Genomic DNA, 15,327 nt, shown 5'->3' with positions numbered 1-15,327 from the left:
GAATATTGTATTTTCAAATTTCTTAAGTAAGTCCTCTACCATGAAAAATTTCAGAATTATTGTTTTTCCAAGGCTTGGAGGGGCCTCACAACCCAGTCTTTTTCATCTAAATTCGGCTCTATCAGTATATCAGTATTTTTGACACCTTTGCGCATTGCGGCCCGCGACCAATTAGAAAATAGATAAATTGGTCCATCTGTTACAAAGCTGTGCATAATTGATCTACATACATACATAAGTTTGGGTAAGCAAAACAAAAGTAACAAACGAAATTGGGTAATCCTGTTGAAGTTGAAAACTGTAGATTTACATAGCAGACATACATATAACTATATAAAACTTTAATTTTTATACACATTGTATGTACATACTTACATAAACACATTTATATATATATATATATATATATATATATATATATATATATATATATATATATATATATATATATATATATATATATATATATATATATATGTCATGTATTTAGTACGTACTGAACGTTTGATTTACGATAACAGTGTTGAAGCGGCTTATAATTGACTGAACATAAACATGATTCACACAACGTACCACTAGAAACTCAATAGATTCGATTTAGGCCACTGTTTTTAAATGCTTTAAGTAAAACTCCCCGAGTCTAAGCTACGTTCTCGTCTCTCATTTATTGGAGTTTCGCAAATAATGTTCAGATAAGGAAAATACCTGCCGCGTTCGGGACATTCAGGTCGTTCTAATTTCCTGGCTTTTGTCTCCATTTCACGCGACACGTTTGCTTTATTTATTGCTTAAATTAACCCCCACAAAATGTGCGCACATGATAAATGTAAATATGTATCCCTATATTGGAAGAAAGCACTCGAGCTTTTCTTGAGATGCGTGTAAAATACGCGCAGACTCTCATTACGCATTCATTGCGCGGGCAAATGTCATCGAGACGTGATATTCATAAATGTCTCAATTGTCACAACGAACAAGTTTGTTCACTGTGGGCTTATTTTTAAGTTTGAAAAAAAAAACCTCACATGAATATTTAACGAAATGTGTTAGAAATCAATATGAAACGATCGTTTTCTTTAATTTTTTTTTAAATAATAATTTTTTAAAACACATCGAAATTTTGATCGAATTTTAAAACATTAGCAGTAAAATATATAGCGTTTCATACCCGGATTGTTTGTTTATAGAAGCGTTGGTTTACTGGAGAAATCCTCGTTAATACACACGTGGTATTAAAGGATTACCATAAACCAGTCGCATGTATGAGATTTTCGTGCAAAATTTGTGAGTTTTTAATTAAAAAAAGTACAATCATAATATATTTTTTTATCCATATGGTGTATTATTTTATACCAATTTATGTACATAAGTGTATTTATTATATATGGGTGCTTCTAAAAAGGGATTTATATATATATACCTATACATTCATATATAATATTATATAAATGTCACCCTTCAGTAAGACTGTTGGAGGTTTTTGCCGAGGGGATTAACAAAAATAAAAATTGTTGTTTTTTTGTTATTAAAAGTATCGATAGATAAAGTTTTGTGTAATCGGAAAATTTGTGTGAGTAGAGCGAGACATTACATACATATATGTATGTACATATGTGTATATGTACATATAAAAATACACCCGAATGTACATATAAAGATGTTTGATAAGAATTGTGGTCGTTCTATTTACTATAGTGTCAAAAGAAATAAGTTGTCAAATAAAAATCAGGCTTATAAGAAATATATGACAAAAAATTACACAACTTTCAAAAGTTTCAATCACAACCGTTAAACTAATCGTAAAAGTTAGAAATATATCAAAAGTTACATTGTATGTATACAATAATACATAGATAGAGAATCTCTCAGCGGAAAACGAGTTAAAATAAGTTTTCTTCAACTCTCACACTTCAATATCCGAGTTGGTTTGTAGACTGATCGTTTCAACTTTTAACTTGCATTTCATATTATTACGATTTTCACATTGAAGCGAATAAAAGATTTTTCAAAACTTTCTCTACAACGGGGGTGGTTTATATGTTAATTTGAACGTTAGGAACGGAAAACGATGGTATGTATAATACATACATACATACATATATGTATATGTAGAACGGATATGGATTCGATTCAAAACCAATGGTGTTCAGAACTTCGAAATTGCAAATTCGTTTCATCGAGGTTAAAGCCATGTTTACTCCACTGAAAGTCTGGGGATTTGAGAATCACAATTTGAAAACAATGCTGTATATGTATATGTATGTATGGACATACATACATATCTACGCCACTGCTTATATTGCTTATTTATTTGGCGGATAAATTAACGTATAAATTATAAATCATAAATTCCGCGATTGATTTTGGTGTTCAAGCTAATAAAATTCAAAAGATTCCAATGAATTCCATTAAAATATTTCAGTATAAATAACTATTACATATAAATAATCTATTTGAATATAAAGACGAATGTAACTTTGTAAATGTATCTAAGCGGTAAAAAATATATACGTAAGGGATCCTACATTAAAATTACATGACAGTATGATCGTTACGTGGAAAATTTATATCGAACGTGAGACACGCGTTGCATTTTAAATTATTTCATATACATATACATACATACAGATGAATCATTAGTTGTTCTATACAAAATATTGTATACAAAAAGCTTCTCGGTCAAGTATGTATATATTAATTTGACCGTACATATTTATATACGAATTTATACAACGTGAAATTTTATCACAAAAATAGAAGTTTATTATTGTAATTCAACGAGCCTTCTATCGTTTTATCGGCAACAAGACTTCACCGTTAAGATGGATGATTTATCACCTATTGAAATATACGTATGGAAGGAAAGACGATAAGGGTTTATATTTAGTAATGCCAAATTACTGTATATTATTTCTATTTATATATTTTTTAACCTTTTTGTAAATGCATTGCATTTTTTTTTATTGAAAAATGCTAAAAACACGGGAATTGAGTGAAGGGAACATGGCTCAGATCATTTTAATACACTTTCAAGGGTCGGGCTGGATAAAAACTTCCAAACAACTTAATTTATCGCGATGTGCGGTCCAAACGGTATTAAAAAGATGCAGTGAGATTGGTTCTATAAAAATCGATCAAAAATGGGAAGAATATGAATCGAACAAAAACGCGAAGACCTTCCGAACTAGCTGGAGAAGTGAAAGAGAATAAAGGTTAAATTTCTCTTGGCGAATTGTAAGAAGATGTCCGGTGGACGGTCATAAGCAAATGCTGCACTAACACAGCGGCTTAAATTATCTTTTATCATAGGGATTCCCAAGATTTTTTGTTTTTATTCCATTCCCCTTTTCAATTGTTCACAATATAACTCTCCCCCTCCCATTTTTTTATCTCCAATCCATTTCCCAACACAATTTCCACCATTTTGAGAGCACAGGGTTTGATCAGTTTCCCCAATTGTCCATACATAAATGGTTTTTTTCTACTTTGCTATATCTAGTGCTACAACATAAGAAAATTCAATAATATTTCCGTTTTGTTTTTTAGAAAATCTGTAAAATAAAAATAAACTTTATATTTTTGAGAGCATTCAAATGACGATCAAAAATTTTTTGTCGTTGTTCTTGTGTTGTAGATGAACATTAAGCAAATTTTGCTTCAACTTTTTTTTCAACTTCAAATTTTGCTGGTTTCATAGAATCAATTGATAAAATTATGATACAAATAACGCATCGAGGTCTTTCTCTTCATATAGTGGATTTTGGCTCAAACACATCAATAGTCGCGCTGCGAATTTCACCAATATTTAACTTTATTTAATCTAATAGTAAATGAAAATGTATATATTGGAAAGTGTGAAAGCTTATAATATAAATTTTATGAGAAAAGAAATTAGAAAAGAATCAAAGCAATTCAGAAATTCATCCCCTGGAACTTTTTGTTGAAAATTTCCCCCCCTTGGGGAGTATTCCCCACCGGTTGGGAGCCCCTGTTTTATCACAAAGAATCAAAAAATTCTATATTAAAGCTAATCAGCTTCCTAGGTAGGAACATAAATTGAAACTTACGTGGAAGGTAATTGGAAATACCTTCTCGTACCGCTAAATCGACGAGATGTCGAAAAGGATTTAACCTTTTCGTGTCTGGCTTCACCTAAAACTCCACCAAAGGCTCTTAGGGGTTCGTAAATATTGCACGACCGTCGGTCCGGTTCTGCTAATGGCACCAATTCGCATAGAAGGCGCTTTGCCAGGAGCTTTCATGCATTATTCCGGCAACAATTTGCGGCCAATTAACCCGCCGTTAAGGCGTCCGAATTATTTATCGTCGCCGCATAGAAAGGGTTGACTAGCACACGAAACAGCGGCGAGTAGTTTTTACATCTCGCGATTGAACTTCAAACCTCAGTCGAGTTGCTGTGTCGTGTTTAGCTGTACGACGTCTGAAGTGGCCTTTATGCTTCGAAATGTAGCGAAGTAAGGTCAGCTACGATGGTAATCTTAAAATTTACCCAAAAGACCTTCACCGTGAATATGTTTTTGTACGAAGTTATCGCAAATTGTACTATAACCTTTCGCGTGTAGAACTATCAACTAAACTATTCGAGTATATTCAAATCGATAGTATGACTTGGTAATATGGCGTCATAAGAGTCAGGGACAAAACGAGTCGACAAAAATTTGAGAATTTACCTCACTACGTTATCATAAATGTTACATGTAGTATTTATGATGGTGTTAGAAATTTAAAATTTATAATTAATATACAATATTCTTCAAGCTTGAATAATTACAAAAAAAATTCAAGCCTGTTAGTGAAAATTTATATGCAGATTTCAATGAAGCGGTTTTGGTGTTCGTTGAGTGCCAAAATAATCGTGTGTCGTGGGTGATTTTAGGAGGAACATCCTTTGAGACCGGATCAGAAACTTTGTACAAGCAACAATAAGCTCATATTATAAGCCGAAAATACGCAAGATTATGTTATCCTTCCGGCATGGGTTTGAAATACAAGTAGAAGATAGTATACGTATGTATGTATGTATGTAGATATGTATACATACATAAATTGAATGATAGTGTCAATATGCCACTGATATTTTCCAAAAGTATAATGAAAGGCATTTCATGAAATAAATTACACCCATATTAGTCAATGACATTCGAGTCATCGTGTACACAATTTCGGATTATATTGTGATTTTATTTCCAAAATTATATTAATTCATATAATGGTTGCCAAGAATGAAAATTGAACGATTACAAAATCGAATTCTTACTATATAAAAAAAGAAAAGAAGGTTAGAAACCATATGAATAAAGTATTCCGTAAGAATGCACGCTTGTATGATTAGAAGACAGAATAATGCAAAATGTGCAATACATACGTGACTTAAATAATAAAGGAAAAATAAATAAGGAATAGTCTTATCGTACACCAATATTGATTTTAATAAATTATTAATGAAATTCACATCTTGTGTAGGTGACGCTCACTTAGCGTACATATATTGTATGCGTGCACGTGTCACCGAATTGTTTTTCCGTTAGCGGGATGTTGACCATAATGATATATAATTATAGACAGACGAATCAATCGAAACAAAACCGTTCATTATCAATCAACTTAAAAATGCACCATAAACAAGTGTCAGCCCACACGTTCACTACATACGGCTTTTATTTATTATTATTTTTTGTTTGAAATTAAATGTCTAGAACGTCTGCCGATGAAATCGACGGATGTTTATAATTTTTTTCTTTTGTATTCTTTTTAATGCAAATAAAAGCATCAAGTGAAATTGAGACGACAAAATTATTTATGGTGTCAAAATAAATATAAAATATGTACATACATACGTGGGAGCGTTGTCTGGTTTTGTTTGAGCATTCCCGAGCAATGATTGAGCAGTTCTAGGAGATTTATTTAATAAATAAATAGAAGATTTTGTTTTCGGTTCCTTTGACGTCATTGGAAATTGTTATTTGTAAAGTTTCGACTTCGCAGAACGGACAAAAAAGTGGGTGATTAAGTTTTAAAAGAAGCACTATTTATAGAAATTTCCAATTTCACTCAAAAAACAAAAAAAAAAGTTAACGACTAGTGCACGCTCGCAACTTGCGATATTTACAGGCGTATAACAACGAGATTACCTCTTTGTTCGCTTCGTTAGTTTAGTAATATAATATTAAATTATTGCAACTGGGTAAGAGCGCAATGCGACAAAAAATTCGCTGGTCTGTCCAAAAAATAATTTCTTCGAATTTAATTCTTTCGTATGTAAGCATTAGCGAATATTAAATTCGCTTCAGCACCAACATTGAAAATATGTATAAATAAAATGTATTTATAATTAATCGTATTGAATTTAGTTGAGGGTTCAAAAGGTCCAATTTAATATTTAATTTTGGGTTGGTTTCTCTCGTGAAAGGTCATGAGTCGAACACGACAACTGACATTTAACATTTAATTATGAAGGTAACGTACAATGGTTTTATTTCACCAGACGTTTTCCCAAATTTACATACATTTGGAAATTTGCGTAGGAAGAAAATAATTACGATACACGCACAAAGCATCAGTTCGACATTTCAAAGAGTGAAAACAGTGAGAGTGTTTCAATATTGGATGTAATAAAATACGTAACAAAATCTTCATTTGTTAATAATCTTAATACTCGTATGGAGAATTTTATAGTAGCCGTCAAATGTTAGGAGGACCAAGTTAGAGACGCAAGACATTTTTAGTGTGCGGTTTATTATGTTCAGATTTGCCTCATAACATACGGTAAGTGTTGGTATTAAACTATCAATATGCGTTCTACCATGAGATCGACTATAATAAACTTGAGATATGACGCGTGTTACCTAAAAAAGGTTGCGCAGAAAAACCTCGATTTAACGTTCAAGTTATACATGTACATACATACATATATATATATATATATATATATATATATATATATATATATATATATATATATATATATATATATATATTCATATGTATAACTTGAACGTATGAAATATGGATTTGATAAATATAAAGTTTTTTTTATATTTGTAAATTGTGAATTATATATGTAAATACGAAGGCTTCCAATCCCGGGATCCCGGTGTTTTCTGGTACCGTGAATCTCGATGCTGAATCTAGTCTGAATACCGGTATTACGGTGCTGGCAGAAATTTCTTAAAAAATATTATTTTCACAAAAATAATAAGGAAAAAACATAAAACAACATTATATAATGAGCAATGGTGGGATGAACAATGACAGTCATAGTGCATTTGTATTGCTCTGACCGTTTCAATGATATTATTTCTGTTAATTCTACGAAAGTTTTATTATAATATTTGTGTGTCCAGTTCTTCAATATAACGCCAATATGGGAGTATTTTTTGCGCGAAACATCGCGAGAGCTTGAAAAATACAACTCAACGCTTTTGAAATATGAAAATATGCAATGAAAGTTTTTTTTTTCATTTTTATCTTATACATTCGATGGGATCCCGAGATCGAAAATTCCCAGCACCGCAATCCCGGTGCTGAAGTAACCTTCCAGGATTGGAAGCACTAGGACATATACATACATATATACATATGTATTTCTACATTATTGAATGTGAGATAAATATTGGAGAGGATTTCATTGAGTAGAAACCCAAACTAAGATGATATGTTATGTAGTCGATTATGACTAAATTAATTGTTTTCAATTCACAAAGTTTCGTATCGATTTGTACATACATATACAATGTATGTACATAGGTATATACTTTTTACATACAATTAACGATTATGATTCATCAAGCATTTTCTTCAATAAGTTGTATAAAAACGCCATATTAAATTTTGGTTTATTTGGTGATCTGGATTTATAAATGATTTAATTTTTATTTGTAATTATAGCTTCATATGTATATTAACAATTGTTAAGCACGATTAAGGTTAAAGCGGTCATACAAATGACGTATGTACATATATACATATGTATATTAACACGCAAACTGGGAAAATGTTTGATTTTTTTATTATTTGCAAATCCATAAACTAATATTATAATGGTTTCATTTACACGAAAGGCTATGATGATTTATTCGAAGGCAAAACAAATAGTTCTCACGTATGTTGAAAACGATCAAAACCAAACAACAAGATCGTCGATGAAGCACCGCGAGAAAAGATATGAAAAAATATAATTGGCAAGGTAAACTTATAAAATTTAAATGTATATAATAAAATACAAGAAGATAGTGTGAAAAATTTGCTAGCGTTCTCAACGCGTGCGGAAGGAAATGAATATAACTATACATATGTAAATATACAAACATGTATATTTAAAATTAGGGATATCAAAATAGGCAAAGTTGTGGGCGACCCCACTGAGAGGCGACACCACATTTTTACTCGAACATTGTAGAGATGAGCTATGGAAAATAGCGTTAAAATTTTAAACGGCGGATTTGCAACACACATAGTTGTTGCCAAAAATCCAGCAGAAGAGGAAACTGAAGCGCACGACCACCTGTTCGACACACTTGCTGGAGAGAGATGAGCCATCTTAAAATGAGACCATTCACTGAAAAATACTGAAGTGTGGTTATTTCACAACTATCTTATATACGTAGGCATATAACAACTTCTTTCGATATTATGTATATATGAAATGCTTACCTATCTCAGGGATAGGAGATATCTATGTTCATACGCCGAGAAACAAGTTGCAGTTTCAAATGGCTAATATTTACCGAATGTTTTGAAACATTTGCCAAATTGATGACTAAATTTTCTATTATATGATATTATATGGCGTTTTAATTAAACATTAAACATATAAGACAAATATTTTTGAAAAATAGAAAGGACGTACAAATGACTGAATGATTAACTGCAGGAAAGTAGTGGCCATGCTTTTTGATAATAATGAATTTCAAATCACAAGCAACGATATTAACAAGAGTTGTGGGATAAAGTTACATTATACTTATATTAGAAAGGTCACAGTTTTTATTCTATAGTATATTAAAAAAAAAAACCATCAGTAAGTTGTATTTATCTTTTAGTTATAGATTTCACTCGAAATCTTAATACATAATGCAAAGAAAGAAAGGGCGAAAGTATAATAAGTTTGAAAACTCAATCTGCATAATGAATAAAGATCATGAAAATCTGACAAAATATTGACACATCCAGATTCCGAATTATACTTTATCATCTGACATATTGTGAAATTGCTCAGACTTATTACTTTTTCATTAATATATTTATGTACATATTAAAATAAATGAGCAATTAAAATTTTCCACATATCCAATGCTCTCACCATATGTTATACTACTTACATAAATAAAATATCTAAAAAATATATAACATTTCAAATGAAATGCGCCAGCCCTGTACTACATACATAAAACATATGTATATACATACCTAACATCCATATATTGCAGTCACAAATCCAAGCTTATTTTGCGAGAGAGATATCGCTACCTACACGAAACCTAAGCCGAGAACTAAAATCGAGATGTACAAAAGAGATAAAGAATATTTTTGATCCTTTGAAGTCGGCCGTATCGCGCCATCTCTACACGACGGAAAATTTCAAAGCTTTTTTTTCATCGGAAAAATCACGCGTATCATTTCAGACACAGGTCCACGCACGAGCATTCATGAAAATCGTCAAATGTTCGGACAGGGCCTTTTACATTTAGTATCACATTCACACCACGCCATTCACAATTCGTAATGTAAACTTGAATGGTGCTCGACCGTTATCGGAAACGTTTGATAGCGAACCTTCAAAAGCTTTTCAGCATTCGAGAGCTTTTCAGTAATTCTCTTCGGTTTTAATATATGTATGTGCATACATACATATGTATGTACATATATACTTATAATCGTCATTCATGGTTATATTGTAATACATAGTACCGATCGCACAACTTTATACTTATATGCAGGGGCGGTTCGTGATATTAAAAACAGGTGGGGCGGGGCACAAGGAGATAAAACTCTCCCCCTACAAATTATTTGTTTTTCCAAAAAAAAAATAAACTTAATATATTTGCATGTAAGAAAAATTAGTTTTTTAAAAAATCATCGACTTCGTTCATTATGTGTTCTAAAAAAGCAAAAATGTGATATATAAAAAAAATTTAATGATAAAAATAAAATAATTGTCATATTGTGATTGACAATTTAAGCATGTCTTGCAAAATATAATTGAAATATTGAAAAACGTTGACGGAATTGGACAAAGGTTTAGAAAATATAGGGAGTGCTCACTAATTTATTTATGCGAGAAATCGGTCGATTGCAATTCAATAATACATATGATTTCTTTTATGTATACAATACACAATACATTGTACATATTTTTCAACATTCGATTTTCACACTTCACACACAAGTCCAAGTTCTTTAGTGTCTGGTTTCGCTTGCTAGTTTCAACGCATAAAATTACCTCCACACTTCAGAGGTAATTTGTCAAATTGCTTTTGTTCGCAAATTACTCTTCGAATAACTTTCCGCGAGCGTTTCTCATTTCCACCGTTAACCCTTTGAAGTCGAAAAGAGCAATTTGACACTAGAGAAAGCGCAGCTTACGCGTTGATAGGGCGTTTCAGACCTTCGAATAATTTGTTTAAAATGTTTGTTTGAAATTAAACTGGCTTTTTTCGCTTTGTGAACGACGTATGAAACAAGTCAGTGGACGATCATTATTCAGCGTCAATATTCTTCGATTAAGTCGCTAGAAACTTAGTCGAGTTCGAGCGATTTATCTCATTATCAAGTTTCAGAAAGCTACGAGCATACCTCCGTCCCACCCTTTCGAAGCAAAATGATTAATTATTCGCATCTAATCTCGACCGTTTTATGACGCCTTATCGTATAAATTTCCTTTGGGTATATAAACAGCTGCAAACGATCAAGATACAGCAAAGTGGTTGGTCAGATTTATATGTTTTTCGTTTATAAAAATATTCAAAATATGATCATATAAATATTCTGTCGCTTGCCGTCTTTATCTAAAATGAACCAGCCAAAAATGTTGGTGGAATATTAAGCGTATCTGTTAAACGCTAGATTATATCGAAATTAAATAAATATATATTTTTTGCATAATTTAAAATAATGAAATATTATTTACTAGTTGTTTTAACCGGCTTCGCTCAGTATTTGTAATATAAACATCTTAAATATGGCGAATCTAATAGTCAATATTCATTTGTTTTTTTATTAAATTTGTGTGAATCGAAAAAAATAATTCAAATTCAACTATATCGAATTATCGTCATAGAAACTTTGATTTGTTTTCCAATTACTAACAAACCTTACATACATACATACATACAAAGTCTCTTTCGAAAGTATATATTATATATAGATAATTCAATAGCATCTAATCTAACCTGTTGAATTTTATGAAATTTTAATGTTGGCATTACAAAATTTAATTGTTTTAAAAGCATTTATGGGTGAAATTCCATTATACGGATACGTTATAATATAATAAAGAAAGTTAAAATCCCAGAATCGTTCAAAACAAGTTTTAATTATTGTAATATGATTAAAATTCGCAACAGTGGATTTTCATCGCGAGCATCCTTCCTCAAGTTTTCAGAACGGAAATTTAAATTTTCTCAACGCTGTGCTTCGGCGAGCCTCTTGAATAATTCAAAGAAGATAAGAGACGGTTCAATTATTACGAACGACTGTGGAGGCTCGACGAAACCCTACAATCTACATAGAACGGCTATAATAATAACAATAATAAAAATTATTTTCACGATCCATCGATGTGAAATTTAAAAATATGCATATACATACATATACATATATAATATGTATGTATATATGGACTCACCCTAGAGTTGTCATCGTGACGATGGTGTACCAGAAGGCAGCTGGAATGGATGTGAAGTTGGTCTCCGTCTCGTTCTTCTCGGCGTAGAACATCACCGTTGCGAATATGATGATGGCCATCGCCAACGAGAACACCAAGAAGCCCAACTCGGACGCGCACGACTTGAGCGTATAGCCCAAGATCCGCAAACCCTGCGAATGCCTGGAGAATTTGAAGATCCTGAACACGCGGAAGACACGCAGGGTTACGAATGCGCCCGAAACGTCGTCGTTGTCGGTGATCCCCAAGCCGATGTAATAGGGCAGGATGGCGACGACGTCGATGATCGACATGACACTCCTGACGAATTTGCACCGATCAGGCGCCGCAAATAGACGGAGCAGGTACTCCGCGGTGAAGATCATTACACAAGCCGTGTCCAAGCAGAAGAATACTATTTTGTAACGTTCTCCGCAGGGTAGAGTGCCCGCTCTGCCCGGCCTGTGTCCGCACGGCACTGTTTCCACAACGTTCGCCATCACTGATACAGCGATGAAGAATCCGGTTACGTAGTAGAAGACCAGAGCGGAGGTGGACGTGTGCGGATTTTCGAAGGCCCGCCACATCTTCTGTCTCAAGTCCGTGAGTTGGGGTAGGCTCTGGTTGTCGTTGTCGCTGAGCTTGTCGTCCATGAGCCGCTCCGCGTTCTCCCTCTTCCTGTCTCTGTAGTCCTCGTAGCAACAGTCGCCGATGACGTCGGGCAGGATGCCGAAGAAGGCCAGCTCCTCGTCGTACGATGTCAAGCACTCGTGCTTCGGGTAGTGGAGTTTCCCGGTGCGGTAATAGTTGAGTATGTGTCTGAATATGTCGGGATCGCGGTCGAAGAAGTATTCGCCGCTGTCCTCGTCGTAGAAGAACTCGCGCTCGTTGCTTCCTAGGAGGGTGTCGGGGTATTTTTCTAAGGTGTTCCGCCATGTTTCGAATCGGCGACCACTCACGTTGATGAGGAGCTTCTCGTCCTCGGACTTCCGTCTGTCCTTGGGTATGGGGGGTGGCGGCAGAGGGTGGGTGGCGATGGGCACCCACCCGATGGCCGCAGCCCTGGCGAACGGCAACCACGCCGCCACGGACGCCATCGTCGGTTAACTCTTAGCGTGTCTCATTACTAGCATTGCACTTGATTGTGTCGAGTGTTGAGCGTTGGGCTTGTGTGTAAATGCAGTCCGATCAGAGTGCACTCCGGGCCGGAAATGATTTGGTGTGGCGCCAACCGGCGCGCCGGTCACTCCCCGAACAGCTGGCTCCCATCGCGCGCCAACGGACACTCGATCAAAAAACCAAAACAAACCGCGATGGTGGTCGCCAGGTGGGGGCGTCCGCGGAAACGGTCGCACCCGCGGGATGCTGTGGATGATGGGGTTGTTGCCTCCCTATTGTCGTTGGCTATGCTCGGCCAGAGGGCGAGTGGGCGCTCCGTGGAGGCGCGTGCGGCGGCATCTTCGCGCCGGCCAGGGGCGCGCAACTGCGGCCGCGTCAGCGCGCGCCGCTCGCCAGGGCTATTTTGGTCTGGACCGCGGACTGAAACACGCATGCGCGGGAAACCCGTCTGCTCGATTGCCATGCCTAGCCCATTTCCCCGTGGAAATCCCCACTCGGAAAACACTTTTCACACTTTTTCTTTTCACAACAACAACGACACTGAAAATTAAAATAAACAACAACAAACAAACAAACCAGCAACGTAGAGTGTATCTTGCTATGGTCAGTGTGGTTATGAGTTCGAATCACACTGCTTGCTGCTGGTCAGACCTCGGTTTATAACCAGGTCGGTCGTTTCTTATAAATTGCCAATTTTTCCGATTTTCATTGAAACGATTCTTGCAAAATTGGCTTTCCCTACCCATTTCTCAACCGGCAGCGTGGTCTAGTGGTGAATGTTGAATTATTTCGTACTTGATGTTACGGGTTCGAGTCCCACTAAGTCTCGTTGTTGGCCAGACCTTGGTTTGTCGAGGTCAGAATTTGCCGATTTTCATTGAAACGGTTCCTGTAAAAATTGGCGTTCCCTTCGTTCCCATCCCAATTTTCTGTTGCAATCCTTTAGTTATTCTTATATCTTAGGTTTCGCCATATTGCTCACCATAGATGTATCTGTGGTTGTTTATCGAATAAAAATTCGTATTGTTACATGAAAGTTATTCATCGTTATTTATCGTATTCATACGATGTTTGTAATATCTGACCATAGATGTCAGATATTGTTTAGATTTACATACATGTATCTATGTAATAATTATGTGGACCAGGAAGGCGAATTTGGGGTTTACCTGTTCAGCCTTCCTGGTATATTTGTATATATATATGTATGTAAAAAAAAAATTCTCTCGCTAAATCTTGAGTTATTGTTATATCTTAGGAATCACCGGGTTTGTCTCCATAGATGACTCTGTGGGTGTTTATTGTATAAATTAGTATTATTGTGTGAGAATGTTTATTAATCGAATTGTATTCGATGTTTATTGAAAGGAAAAACCTGAATTATTCCAGCACCTACAAACTTAAAATTGATACAAATTAACAAAAAAGGACATACAATATCTTCGCACCGAGCCATCGATATGTCAAATTGTCATCTTCATAAGAAAATAAAGATAAGAAACGAATGTAGAATCCGATGTTTTTACGTGCTCTCTGATCTACTAAGAAATAATAATAAAATTTTTATGCGAAATTTGTCGAATAGCTATTGATGAGATTGCGAAATAAACTTATAAAATCATGTCATTACATTATTTTAATTGTGTATCTACATTGTAGGCTGTGGATTGGTATTTCATTAACACTGCATTAGATAACAATATTGTGAGATACCATTTACACATTGTATGTATACAGTAGATAACCTTAGGTGATTGCATACACATATGAACATATATGTACATATATACATATTTGGATGTAATTGAGTATTGTTATTATTGCCTTCGAATATATATTTTTAAATTTAGTTAAGTTTTGATGAAATAGATAGAATTCTCCTTTTTCGAGTACTTTGAGGATACTCATTTGGGCGATTAAATAATATAATAAAACATATGAAATGAAATAAGTGAACTAAAATAAACTTTAAAAAATAAATAAAAGCAAACCGTCCCTCAATCGTATATACTACCAGATAATACATGCATACATACATTATATGTAAATACGGTTCAATTTCACTTATTTTAGTTTAGTTTGTGATGGATGTATAACATATTTCAAAAGTACCATTTCATCTTCATTGTTGTCACTGGGCTCATTGATGGATATTGTTCAGAACAGATATTGTTAATAAATATCACTAATTGGATCAATCCCATGGCTAATTACGTATGCATGTACATGGATATGTATAGTAACATCAGGAAAATGGCCGCCATCGATGATTGTTCAAAAGAAGAAAAAAAAACAATTGAACGAAACAAGTTATTTATTTAAAA

General features: G+C 34.3%; 1 protein-coding gene across 3 annotated transcripts in view; it reads right to left on the bottom strand.

Annotated features, from left to right (window-relative positions):
* Positions 1–13,461, bottom strand: part of Shal (Potassium voltage-gated channel protein Shal) — a 53,889-nt gene extending 40,428 nt beyond the window's left edge. The window contains exon 1 of one of the 3 annotated variants that reach the window (XM_077433821.1): positions 11,867–13,461. In XM_077433821.1, the coding sequence (XP_077289947.1) occupies positions 11,867–12,981 (1,115 nt within the window). In that variant the 5' untranslated portion in view covers positions 12,982–13,461. The remainder of the gene's footprint in view (positions 1–11,866) is intronic. The other 2 variants (XM_077433819.1, XM_077433820.1) reach the window with 2 other exon arrangements.
* Between the last annotated feature and the right edge of the window lie 1,866 nt (positions 13,462–15,327).

Source organism: Arctopsyche grandis, chromosome 6 (assembly GCF_051622035.1).
Source record: "Arctopsyche grandis isolate Sample6627 chromosome 6, ASM5162203v2, whole genome shotgun sequence".
NCBI classification, from domain to species: Eukaryota; Metazoa; Arthropoda; class Insecta; order Trichoptera; family Hydropsychidae; genus Arctopsyche; species Arctopsyche grandis.
This window is presented reverse-complemented; position numbering and strand designations above follow the sequence as displayed.